Source organism: Harpia harpyja, chromosome 5 (genome assembly GCF_026419915.1).
Source record: "Harpia harpyja isolate bHarHar1 chromosome 5, bHarHar1 primary haplotype, whole genome shotgun sequence".
Lineage (NCBI taxonomy): Eukaryota > Metazoa > Chordata > Aves > Accipitriformes > Accipitridae > Harpia > Harpia harpyja.
Window position 1 is genome coordinate 1,121,807 of NC_068944.1, and position 14,223 is coordinate 1,136,029.

Here is a 14,223-nt window from a genome sequence, read left to right on the forward strand (position 1 = left end):
AGATTAATCCAGCTACAGGATTTGGCCTGTTTAGAGAAGTAAAATCCTGTTGACTCAACCTCACGTCAGTACTTTTTTCAAAATGTCTTGTTGCTAAAGGTTATTCGACTGCAGGATTAAGTACAAAATTTGCTGTCACACCTGCAAAATCTAACTTAGTACATAAAGTTTTCATTATACAAAAGTTTGTATTTTTATACAGCTGCTCTTCCAGAAATCAACATTCTTGTCTTCAAAAGAGCCAGTATAAAAGTTCTTTGGGAAGAAAAATAAAAAAATGTGCATCATAACATGTAATTAAAATAATTAAAACTAAGAAGTCTCTTTACAGGAGTTCCTTTGAAGGGTAACTAAATCTGGAAAAAAGAATGGCATTAATTCATACCCATTTGTGAATTTAATTTGCTAGAAGAGAGTAAATAATTTTGGTACATCAAACTGCTATTTGGAAGTTTGCCTGGGCTGTATAGAGGGGGGATGTGAGAAATTTGCCCTATTTTTACAGTTGAAAGCTTCATTGACTCACACAAGATACTTTAGCCTAATATCCTGTGGCATTGCAGTGACCTAGATGTAATTATTGCATGCTTTTTCCAAAATATTTGTACACAACCAGAAATTATAACCTAAGTTACCAACCAGTTCTTAGTTTATACCAGCAACACAAAGATGGACTTCAATTAGCGGTAACCTAGCTGTCTGATGTTTTTAGCAATCTTTTGGACAAATGTTTGGTCTTGGTTTGGTGTAATTTTCTGGTTTCCATTTTCCTTAGACAAACATATTTATCCTGTTAAGCAAATGATGCTTTAAAAACTTTCAGCTGTCCCTTCTCCCAGCCCACAATCACTGTCCCCACCAGATGTGGGGTGATCTCGTGTTTGTAGGTGTGCATGCATCTTACGAACAAAGATGTGGGGGAAAGCGGGGAAAAAAAAAAAAAAATCAAATGGTCTTGCAATGCCCCATGGTGTCACCCAGAAAATGTCCTTCCTGCTCCCACCTTTACCTGCCCTTCCCAGCACGGAAAGTGGGAGCGCTTACATGCTCACAGGGTCTGCTGAAGTTTCTCCCGGCTCGCGGTCGGGCTCCATGGCGAGAGGCAGACGGGTGGTACTTAGAGGACAGGGAGGCACAGGATGAAGAAGGGAACGCTTGGGCACGCACCGTCAGCCTCCTCCTGCCCAAGCTCACGGACAGTGCTGCTCTTGACTCAAGAACTTGGAGAGCTCCTTGGCAGCTATTGCTTGAAGGGTCATGCTTTCTCCAAACACAAGACCTCTGGGGTGTCTCGCTCACCGCACCAGTAGCTGAAGTAGATACTGACTCAACAGCACAGCTAGTTGGTACTTTTCGCCCAGGTACCGGGCAACCACCTGGTTGACCGCATTACTCAAACTTCAGTGGTGCCAATTTTTACAGAACCACGGGCGGTTCACTATCAACAGGTTGACATCTAACATTGCTCACTGTAAAACTTAGTTCAAAGTGGGCTGTTTCCACCTGCAGAACTGCTGAACTCCCAAGGAGCATATACCTGTTTAATTACAAGTCATTTCTTAACCTCTACCGCCAGATGTGTTTGGTCACACAGCTGTATAAGCCCAGACCCCACCACTGTGGAGGTTGCCCAGTGCAGGACAGCCTTTGAAACGTAACCTAAAGGTTCACAGTTATTTCTCTTCTAAGTCTTTTACTACTAAATCATGTGTCAGTTACTCAACCTGCCTATGTGCTTAAAAGAAAAAGAAGAAAAGCATCTACAAAATCTTTTAATTTAGGCTTTTTTCTAAACCAGAGAAGATTATCCAGAGTCAAATAAAAAACCCCAAAATCTTCAATGATTTCAATAAGCTGGTTTTCCTCCCAGATTGATATATCGATGCTCCCATTAAATGACTATCCCATTTGCCTACACATGTTTTTAGTTTTGTGCTAGTACAGAAGACCCGTTATTTCTCACTGTTCTCTGTCTTCTGGGGAGCAGCTGCAGTATGCTCCTGCAGCCATCAGCTTTAAAAGCAGTATTCAGTGCCTGATTGACAGCAGAGCTAGAGGTGGCATACTGCTTCCTGCTGTGGAGAAATCGGTACCATTACCCAGCAGATCTCAGAAAATACATCAGAAAAAGAAATTATTCCTGATATGTGCACTTTTTTGAGTAAGACAAAGAAAATGCTTCATCATCATGAGAAAACAAACAAAAAAAATCTACCGCAAAAAAGTAAAAAAGGTTTATTACAGCTATTTTTCATTGCTTTATGGCTTTTACCTTTCTTTGCTGAGCCAAGAAAGAGCATGAAACAAATGCAGAGCAGTGCATAAGCGATGTTGCGAACCGCTTATTAAAAAAAAGCGGTGGCAACTGCATGAAAAAAATAAGGAAAAGGATCAGAAGCGTCTTAACAAGAAATGTATGTCTTAAGCTCCAGCTACATGAATTAAATTTTGCATATGAGAAAAGACAACATCCATTTTTTCAGCCGCAAATATAATTCAAGCTTTATGACCTGAAAGCTCCTTTGCTCACTCTTTCATTCACACAGGCATCCTTTTCCAATAGGGAACAATATAACGGGAAGAAGTTTTAATTTAGCGAAACTTGAACGAGCTGGCATTTCTTTATGCCCAAGGTTTGGCAATATGTCATGAGACCCTTCTGTGTTTAACACGACCGGTTCTTTAAATTCCTCTTGCATGACCACTACTAGGTTTTGTCATTGCAGAGCTGTATTTTAAGATTATTAAAAAATAAGACTGAGTTGTTCCATGAGAAACAATACTAATGACATTTTGTTTCTTATGAAGTCGTATCGGACATCCCAGCTTCACACAGTCAGCAAACAAAATACGTGCTCCTTTCCGAAATTCCCTAAGACGACATTAACCGGGGTCCCTCTCCGTCCCGGGACACCAGCCGACCAAAGGCAACGTTTCCTCCACGCCACGCGTGTGCTGCGATGCCCTGCGCGACCAGAGCTGCAGCACTGCCGGCTGCAACTGCTATTTGCCTATTTACCCGCAAATGCTCGAGAGGCACGAAGGGAATTACTTTTCACTAACACCTCATATATCCTGCGTAATCAGAATGGCTCATTCCCATCTCCAGTGTTAATCCTTGTTTACAATCTGCAAGCAGAGAACCTGAACCTTAAGCATCATTATGTTTAAGCGTGGCTTGCATTTTATGTTGTATTTATATTTTTCTTAAAACACAGCTCATTTTCACTAACTGCCAGCCATTAAAATGAGCTGTTGCAGTCCTTTAACTAAGCTCATCACTTAATTTTGTTATCCAGTAGTTTATATTGTATCTATGGACATTTATCTAAGCAAGAGCATGTCCTAAAATAATTTACTCAACTTCCCAAACTTTACATTTTTTTAATGGGATGAAGTCAGAAAGATGTATAGCATTTCTTAAGTTACTCATTTTTTACTCATGATGTTTAGCAGACTCTATTGAAGGGAACTAGAACTGGATTAAACACAACTAACACCCTATGAGGAGGCTGAACAGACAGATTATTTTGTTATCCAACAACACTCCATGTTTAGAGTTGAGGTATTAAAAATAAAGTTTTCTTCCTTCATGAAGAAACTGAACCTACTCTTTTTTTTTCTTACTTTTGTCCATCAATACTTTTAAAACTAGAGGGTTTTTTTTCAGTTCTGTTCCTCTATTCCTTCATTAAAAAGAGGAAAATAACTCATTAGAGAGGAAAATAATACTTCCCTATCCTTCCCTCACCCCGAGCCAGTGTTTCTCATCCACCTCCAATCAGTCGATAAACTGAACGGTATATCTGCATCAACAGAAGCAGCCACTATTGTCCAACATGCTTTACCTCCTCATCTCATACCCTAAAAGGTTTTACCACTATAATGGATTGTCTTTGATTAAAAACTTCAGCAGCAAGCATATCTATGCAATATAAATATTTATTTCATTTTAGGCTTTCAAAAGGCTTGTCAAAACTTTATAATTTTTTAACAAAATTATTCTGCCTAATTTTAAAGTAAAATTTAGGAAAAAAAAATCTACTTTTATTCTCTCTTCATAGCCATCTTCTTATGTACACTAAAAGATTGTTCACTTTTATATTTACGTGCTGTTCAACCACTAGTTTCTAAACTCCATCGAAAACTGACACACAGATCATTTAGGGTTCTTAAGGCTTTACAGAGCCATCTTTAGGGTGGCTTGGTCAATTTTAGTAAAACGTAAAGCTAAAAGCCAAAGAATCCCTGGAACCGGGGAGTATTTGGTAAGGTGAGCGCAGGCTCGTCAGCAGCTCCAGCGTGTCTCAGAAAGGCAGCTATGCCGCTGGCCTGCTGGGAAGCGCCGGGAGGCAGAACTGCCCCTGCCTTGTGCCGTCGCTCCCCAGAGTCAGATAAGCGCTGCCCTGGCAAAACAGCCTCTCCGCTCAGCCGGGACCCCGGCCTCTGATGAGGTCCTGCTAAATCCCCGACGGCATGACTCAGTTTTTTCCTAGGGCATTATTTGGTTATCTGTCTTGTACATACAAAAAATACAGCGAAACCAATGAAGATGCACTGTGTCTTCCAAGAAAGCAGACTGCTGTTTATGGCGATGCAAAGCAATACAGACGATGCGAGGGCGTACATTAGGGTCTAGTGCTTGTAGCTGAACTGTCCACCCAAACCCTTTTATCGGTCAGAGCAGATGCAGGAGCTACTTACAAACTAACTGAGCAGTGATACAGAACACCATCGTATTTTTGGGTACTGAAGCACAGAACTGTTCTAAGCCAACAGTCAGTAAGAGCAACCTATCTTTTCATCCCCACGCAAGTCAGCAGAGTATACAAAACAAAGGTTTTTGAGCCCAGCCTTATTCTTTAACCATGCTCAAGGACTGACAGAAAACAGGATGGTCACTTCTCAGAAAGTGGAATACAATAGGAAAGAAAAACTGTTTGCAGTGTCACGGAGGTTATCACTCTGGACTATGGGAGAGCTCGGTCTGTGCTGTCTTCACTGCCAACAACCCAGAGAGCCACCCAGCTTTCCGTGGGACAGTGCTCCCCTTAAGCCCCCATTACAAGGAGCTGTGCCTAGTTACATGCTCTAAAAACATTACTTTGCTTTTTGAGCAGCTTCATGAAGATCAGCAAAATAAAGCAGCACCATGTCCTTAAAGAAAACAGCTGTTCAGTGTCCTTGTGACACCTAGAACACGCAGTATAACACACACAGATCCTCGTCCCACTCTAAGCTAATTAACTTGACTTCTGAATTATTAAGTCATTACCTTGGATAACAAAATCCGGAAGATATTAGGCATTACTGCTTCATTCACAACAGGCACGTATCTGAAAGAGACTTGCTTTATTTTTACACTTCATTCTTACAAACCTTTTAAAAAGGTCTGAAGCCTGTCTGAAGACACTCTCTCGGCCAGCGCTGCCCTACTCACAGACAAAGCCTACAAGTGTTTCTACGTATCCTGAAACTCTCTTTCTGTCTTCAAAACGAAATAGTCCACTGCTGGTTTGAACGCGAATGGATGACCCAAAGCTTTGTCCCATACTCACATGCTTACTAGCAGGTTGACTCTGAGGTAAAGATCCAGGGGCCAGCACTGGAGAGCTTGCGGGGCTACAAAGTTCTGGGAAGGGATTTGGGATGGCCGGCAAAGATGATGTTCTGAATTGCTGTTCTTCTTCTTGAAGACGCCTATAAACATAGAAGCACTAAGCATTAAGAGGAGCAAACTGGCATCACTAGACCTGGATCTCCTGCCCCACCATTTGTGATAATGATACTAAAGAAAAGGAATCAAAACCACTCTTTTTCTAAGCAGCTACCATACAGTTACGGCAATTGCAAGCACAAAGTAGGTAAATGCATGTGAAAAATGACCAGCCAGGCAGCTATTCTTGTTTTGTTGCTTGTAACTTGATTACTTGGGTGAGTAACCGAGGTAACTGTGCACATAAAATATATAGAAATATCTGTCTGTGCTCGCTGTTGTAAGCACTAACTTACAAGCTTGAGCTCTGTGCGCCAGAAAGTCAGTTAAGCTCTTCCAAACCAACGTGAAAGAGGACAACACAATGGCAGTCACTTGGAGCCAAATTCCACACCGATCTGCAAACGAAGGCGTACCCCTGTAAAGCCCCTGAGACTGACTTTACCCCGGTAAAGCTGAGACCGAAACCAATATTGTCACCTCATTACAATACCAGATTCCATCTCCAAGCAACTCGGCATTTCCTGGAGAAATGGAAATGCAAAGACTCAGCTTGAGCAATAGACTGCAATGACACCCTCCCACCCTGTGCTAGCTGAAGGGTGACTCTTCAGACGGATCTGCATCTCCTGAGCTACGCCTCACGAGCCTACGCAGGACCAACAGAGGCTCGAGTTCCAGTTTGTAATGCACCTGCACCGCCCGCATCAACAAAAGGAAAACTAAAGCCTACCAGGCGCCACGGAAAAAGCCTGAAAAGACGTCGGACCTGTTGACGGCCACGCAGGCTGCTTTAGGCTGCCCTACTGCTAGGGGACCCCCAGCGAGGACAGGACCCGCTGGGTGACCCTGAAGCAGGCTGGCCTGCAACGCCTTTGCAGAAGGCACCATCTAGTGGCAACCCTGGAAGTTTCCAGAGACATCAACCCGCTCCTGGATTTGAAATGCAAATCATTAAAAACTCAATTTGCTCTGGCTTTTTCCCCACGCCTTCAGCAAGCAGAGCCTTCTTAGGAGAGCCGGCTGGGAGACAACCGCTGGGTTTGCCTCTGGCAGCGAGTCCCACTCGGGGCACGCTCGCCGGCTCTGCCTGTGCCAGGACCCGGGGGCTGATAAAATAACGTACTGGGAAATCTGCTCCGCAGGTAACTCTACCCTGCAATTTAGTTGCCCTGGTGTTCCACGAACGAGCCTTACAGATTTGGGTTTTTGCTATAAATAGCAGGTTCCGACCATAACTATGAGCCGTGCAAACAACTACTTGACCTGCTTGATTTTTTTTGTGCTGCCCGTGTACTTCCCTTTTGTACTTCCCTACAGCATAGGGTAAAGGACGGTGCAAGATTTCTTCAGCCCAGCAGACTCGTCGTACCAGCAGCTGTGTAACAGTGCTCTGTATTGCAAGTTTTTGACTGACCTCCATTATAAGAAGTGGAACTACAGATTCAACACAATTAGAAAGGCGTGGTTTTCTTAAAATGAGAATTCACTATGCTGTGCTCTGCTCTGCCTATACTGCTGCAGTGCATCATTTACTTCATGGCTGATACACGCGTAAAACTGTGCTCTTAAGAGAATTACCAGAGTCGACCATTCTGTTCTGGCTGCAAAAAAGACACAGCCATCCCCCTCTATGGGAGAGGGCTCTAGATAACCCTGAATGAAAGTTTCGCCATTATTTTCTTTAACGATAAACACACAATGTTCTTGTGCATATGGAAGTACAGAGTTCAGAAAGGCAGAGTGTTCTCAAAAAAGAGTTGCTAAGTTTTGAAATGCCAAAAATAGTTTAAATGAAGTGTTTTGACTGAGATATTTACAAAACATCGACAGTTATCGTACTCTAGAGTGCATTTTCTTGTACAGCCCTATTCAAAGTTAAACATGAGATACTTGTAAAAATGATTGCATCATTAGCTGACTTGGTTGTATTGCAGTTACTGCATACTACCCATTCACATAGGAAAGTTGCCTGTCTTAAGAATACCATTCCTATAGGAAATACACCAGTGTAAAGAATCAGGAGCAACCCTTTCCGCATCTGGGATTTTTCTTTTATTACTATTACTTCTCACTTCTTTTGGAGAAGACACTGTTAACTAGAAGGAAAGGAAAACTCCAAATCTCTCCAATTCAGGCAATTTACCAGGCTGACAGGAGCTCCTTTCCTCCTGCTGCCCAAAACGAAGATTTTAAGAACCTCAGCATCACCTATAGACTCTCCCGTCACCTCCAAGAGCATTCCACTTTAAGCTTGAATTCAAGCGCTCATCCTGACAACGGCGAGACAACTTAAACACTTCTTTTTTTGTAATGACTCACATAATGCACTCGAGTGAAAGAGCTGAAAGTGCTCTAGGAAGAACAGTTAAATAACTAGGATGTGCTCCTTTTTTGTTTGTTTGTCTTGGACTGTTCAGGAAACCTCCACAGAGAGGTATTTTTTGTATATCAAAACTAGCTGAATACACCCTCATCTACCTACGTGATCTCTTATGTTTTATAAAACCAAGAAGCTGTCAGTAGGCACCATACCTGAGAGAACAGTTTTTAACAGTTTGGAAATAAATCCAAATATGGACATCATTTCTACAAATTGGTACCAATGATACGCTTCTACACATGTCTGCTACTACAGGTACATCAAACATTGATTAAAAGAATGGTGAAAATGTGACATTTTTGCATTTTACAAAACACATGGAAAATACATGTCCTTCACCTACCTGCTACATCTTTTTTTATCTACGCAAAAGTCCAGTCTAACGCTACTAGGCTCCTACTGCAGTCGATCTCCTATTTTAAAATTGTTTTTGTAGTTGTTTTGAAGCTAGTTCAAGACAATTTAACAAGAGGCAGGCAAGTCCCTTGTTCCTACCTGACTGCCATAATGCGCACTGGCTGAGACCGCTGCACCTTCTGCCTTGGAGACATGGGCTGCAGTCCACCAGATCCTGAGGACGGCAACTGACTGCGGTTGAGCTGACCATTTTGAAGGAGCGGAGTGGTTTCCGACTGCATGCTGCACGTAGAGTATAAACTTTCAAATGAGGAATTCATATCGTTTACCAAAGCTTCTAGGTCCACATCGTCATCTGAAAGACAAAATAAAGGCAGAGTAACACATCTGGAAGTCCCAGATAAAGGAAGTCTGGGAAGACCAAAGACTAAGTTTCAGTAAAGTTATCACATAATTTTATAGTTATATTTTTACAGTGCAAATTTTTGTAGCAGAAGTTTATTGATTTTAGAGCAGAAAAATGCAGCTAATAATAGCCAGCAGTGGACATCTATTTTGTCTTCTTGGCAAAAAGCTGCTGACACAGAATGAAATTCTTCTACTACAGTATTCACTATATATACATATATACATATACACACACACACATATATACAACCAAAATTTGGTGGGATTTTTAATGCTGCCAATGCTAATGTGAAGCACCACTTACCAATAAACTGACATACATTTCAAAAGCATAGCACTTACAAATACCTCTGTCCAGCTTGTCAATGTATCAAGTTCAGACTGTCAAACACAGTAATAAACATTTTGCAAGATCCAGTAATTTAGAAGGAAAAAGACAGTGTTGCAGTCAAGTCAATAGGTGAAAGACACAGTCCTCTGCTGTACATGTCGAAAAGCGATCATTATAGCTTGTTAAAAATCCTGTCTGTATTTCTGCGTGTTTTTGAGATACGGTATTTTGAAGGGCAATGCAAGCTTTTAACTGTCACTCCAAGGACTTTGTAAAAAGATCTGTATCCTTGCTCTTGCAATGTGACAGAGACACCCCTGCCTTAAAGAGCCCGAAGTATATCAACCAGGGATGTGGTGGGGGTGGTTGGAAGAACATCAGTCCCTAAAAAGTGCCCCAACCTTTCTACATATGCCACCTTACCTCACAGTAAGTAACTTGTGCTCATTCGTTCCTCCTTAATGATCGTAATTACTCTGCAAGACAACAAAACTCCGGGAGCCCTTTGCACTAACCACTCTCTGAACTCCTATTGCAGAGTACTGTAATTACTCCCTAGCCACAAGTTACGTCACTCCCTATCAGGAGTTCAGCGGGCTGACGAACACACACATCGATATCTGCTTCTGGTTACTGCACAGCCACTGCCTGAACAGCTACTTCAGACCAAACACAACTTTGTGCATCCAAAAATGTGCCCTTGTTTTCCAGCTCTATCAACTGGCCTGGTAAAATATACCATTGCTGCCTGCAAACCTTGCATCTTCCAAAACTCTTCATGACACGGATGGAAAGCAGAGTCAAGCAATAGAGCTAGCAAACATTTACACAGTGCTATGCAGCCGAAATATGCTTTTCACCCCAAATATTTTCTGATACCCATTCTTTTGCCATGTTTTCTAGGTAAATGAACCACCAGGAGCAGCCATTCAGCTTGTAACCAATTACCATACTTTCTTTGAGAGACCACAAACAATACTGTACCAATATTACTTTTCTTGAGGATATAATCCAAAACAGCACCACTCAATTTCTGTCCACCAACAACATGCCTCAATAACCGTAACAGGATCAGAACACGGCATTTACATGGCAATTGTTTTGGATGCTGATGACCCCATTTCTCAGTGTTCGATGAACCAAAGATCTGCTCAGAATTAAATAGGTGCTGGTCATGTACCTACGTCCGACCTCTATTTAATGACTTGAAATACTATGTTCCTCACTGAAAGTTGGTAGGCCCTTTACTAAAGTAAAAGCCACTTAGCCTTCACTGAAAAAGTACTCATAGAATTTCTAGGTTTGAACATGTGTTAAAAAACCAACCAACCAACAAAAAAAAAAAAAAAAATCAACCCACAAACAGGTTTCTTCCTTTCATTTCTTTATGGTTATTTCCCTCAGTCTCTGTACTTAACAGCCACTACCCTACTACTAAGACTCACCTTCACTAAGCTACACCATTTTCTCTGTCAGCTAGTTCATGCATTTTCAATAATCTAGACTTTGCTTTGCTTGGACAAAGTCTACAATAATTTTCCTGCTATTTTTAGGGAACTTGAGACAGAGTTGCAATTTAAATTTCATTCCATCCTCCAGATTCTTATCCTGTTTGGAGAGGACATATCAAAAATGCTTCTTGAGCAATCACAAGGGAACCACAGCAGAAGGAGTATAAAGAGGGAGAGGCTGAATTACAAGGCTTTTGAATTTTATCATTCATCTAAAGTACCAGAAGACCAAGCTGTAGGGTGTCAGATGGCTGTCAAGTAAAAGCTTAGGGGTTGGATGAAGGAGACATAAAAGACAAACCCTGGCCACAGAGTCAGGGAGTAAATTACAGCAACTAACAGCAATTGTTTAGCAGGGTGAAAAGCAGAAAGGGAAGAAAGTCAAGGCGTACATTCTGTGGAAGTCTGTACGGCTTGGTCCCCGAGGGTGCTAATTTATTAAGAACTTAGACAAAGCTATTAGTGTGCAAGATCATTAAGTTTTCAGATGATTGTAACATGGGAGGAATGATTAAAAGTCAGCTCAAGCTATCCCTGAATAATCAAATAGGCACAAAGGTGTAATATGAAGTCTAATATGCATAAAATGAGGCACTTCATGCAAAATACTAAGCAAACCAAGTACATAGTTTAAAGCATTGAATTACCATTAGCAGGCTTTTAAGCATATCAATTACACACCTAAATTCAATTTCCAACAGGACAGGCACTGACAAGGTGCATATAGAGTTTTCCTAATCATATGTTGCACTGAAGTCCAGAATCTGGTTTCACTCCTCTGTCAGCTCCTTTTCTCCGCGGGTGCAGCACTGCTAATAATAGCCCTCAGTCTTGCTATAAAACTTTTGCAGGAGCGCAGATCCTTAAGCTTTTTGAAGACAAAGCCTGCAATCTTGAATTTCATACAATTTCATCTCTATACAATAGCATTTACTACTAAATACCATTATGTTTTGGAGAGATTTCAGCATGCTGCAATAGGAAACCTCACTGCTGCAGCCTACCTCAGAAGTGCCAGCAGATGTCTCAGCCTGCCAAGTAATCCAGTATGTTACTTCTGATGGCTCTCTAGAGAGCTTAACTAAATAAAAATTAAATAAGCCATCCATGGGATTTCTAAGCCACTTTAACCATCTGCAGGTATACTATTCAGAAGGATATTTCATATACCGTGCAATCCTTCAAAGTATCTTTGTCTACCAACCAGCAGGATCCAGCCTCTATCAAGATGATCATACATGGAGGAAAAAAAGCTGACAAAACTGATTTTGAGAAGGCTTGCTAGTTAACAGCAAAAGTGACAAATCATTGGGCTTTGAGCCAGTATGGCATCACACTGGTCCTCTAAGTATGCGCACACAAATTTTGCGACTGACCTGGAAGAAACCACCTTTGTAGGTTATAGCAGGCTGAGTTGCAAGTAGCTGAGGAGCCTCCAGCTCTCCAGCTATCTTGCAGACATATGCTTCCAGGGATACAAAAGGCTATTTTCCTTAATCTGCACTGAATTCTGCCATAAGATCAAGGAGTATGAAAGTGTATATTTGAGGTCTGGTTTTTTTCTCTCTCCATTGAACAGCATAGAGGCTAGCTTATCACTTCTTCCATGCACAAACATGCAAGCAGCCTTTTGCTTTTGAAAGTCATTTTTAAAGGCAAACACTGGCAAAACCTAGCTCTGACATACTTCTGGTGGTGGATAGGGTACTGGCAGTTTTGTAGACTTCTTATACCGTAAGAAAATACTTGGTACGCCTGCGAGCAATGTTCTTTCCCAAACTAGAACCAAAGTGCACGCACTGGCAGCCGTCTGAACTTCATTTGCTTCTTTGCCCACAACATGTTAAACTTTGGCTTTGTTCACAAACCAGCTCCACTGGATGTTGCAAGTAATATTTTTGGTAAAGTAAGTCATGATTTCAATTACAAGAAAAAATTTAAAAGTTCAATTCAAGGAAAGAAGAAAACTTTTGTTATAAAACCTCTGTTGAGCCAGTGAGCTAAGCTATCACATTCCACAAAAACAAAAGCACTTTGAATACCATTTGAATGTTTTCAAGCATACCATAAGGAGGGATCATAACCCCTAAATTAGGCCTGAGCAAACTTTATCTGTGCTTAACCATGTCCCACTTGTCTTTCTGCTTCTAGCCCTTCTCCATCCCCCAGATCCTAATTTATTTACTTATTTTGGTTGTTGTTGGCCTTCACGTGTCAAGCCCAGCTAACAGGACTAAGCAGAATCACGCATATTCTGAAGCAACGTAAAGCTGAAGTGAGCCCTGCTCAGCTTCATCCGTGCCAGCCTCCCAAAGAAGGCAGGTGTTTCCATGGCTGTCAAGGGGCTCATTGCACTGCAGAAATTCTGTTTACTGAAAAAAAAGCTGAACATGGAAAGAATCGCAGCTTTGGGCTACAGACCAGGACACATTTCATGTCTCCAAATAGCACCCCAGCAAACACCCTTCCCTTTTACATATGGTCTGCAGTTCATAGGGAATACTATGAAAAACATCACAGCACCTAAGTGAGCTGTGATTTAAGAGGCTTTTAAAACTGTATACATACATAAATAATTTCCTTCTTGTTTGCTCATTTCAGAATTTAATTATCCAGCATTATCCCTCATATCAGTTCACAGAGAAGACTGATGCGAGTGCTACTCAGATGCTACTAGGAATTCAGCTGAAGATTTAGAAAAAGGCTATACCACTTCTCTGTCGCCATGGAAGTAAGCCTGATACTATATGAATTCTAACAGCACGTATATAAACTAGTGCTTGATATTACAGTAAGGCAGCTGTTGATTGATCACCTATCCCTGTTTGATAGCCTAACTCCGGCAATCGGTTCCCCAAAATGAGTTTCACTGCAGCACGTTCAAGATCCAGCTTGACAAAGCTAAGAAGCTGAGATATAACTAATGTAAGATTTCACTCAAATTTAGCTCAGTAGAGGGTGATATCGAAGTGGTCAGCAGGCTCTCCTGCACATGTTAATTAACCCTCAAGGAGACAGATGGGAACAGTGAATGAAAAGGAACGTACAGTTGCATATACCCTAACATGCTGCATTGATGATGCAGTGAAACACTATGTAAATTATAGGTAATACAGGGGAAAATACATTTACATTAAAACAGAAGGACTTGACCAGAATTTAAAAGGGAAAAAGGAACATCTAAAATACTTGTGCTATCCTCCTCAATATCCTGTTTCAAATCTCCTAAAACCACATATAAGTTATTCTGATTCATATTGGTGATGCAAGTATGTTTTGCAAGGTTTTTGGTATTGTGGAAATCTCATGTTTTATGATCAAAAATGCAGGTAAGGATTACGACAGTGAGATATGCATACAAACTCCTTTTACAAGATAACTGCTTATTAAGGGGGATGCCTTGCACAAGGGCACTGCAGCATGAACCTCCAGCGCTGTGTCCAAATGCCATTTTGTTAGGATTTTTCAGAAATTCCAACCACTAAAACTTTTTGAAAACGTACCATTGCTGACAACA

At 41.4% G+C, this 14,223-nt stretch overlaps 1 protein-coding gene across 2 annotated transcripts in view; it reads right to left on the minus strand.

Moving 5' to 3' along the window:
* The window catches only part of GRB10 (growth factor receptor bound protein 10), a 149,432-nt gene that overhangs the window by 50,699 nt on the left and 84,510 nt on the right, over nucleotides 1–14,223 (minus strand). For both annotated transcript variants that reach the window (XM_052786984.1, XM_052786985.1), the window contains exons 4-5: nucleotides 8,595–8,811; nucleotides 5,559–5,700 (exon numbers count right to left, since the gene is read on the minus strand). In XM_052786984.1, the coding sequence (XP_052642944.1) occupies nucleotides 5,559–5,700; nucleotides 8,595–8,811 (359 nt within the window). The remainder of the gene's footprint in view (nucleotides 1–5,558; nucleotides 5,701–8,594; nucleotides 8,812–14,223) is intronic.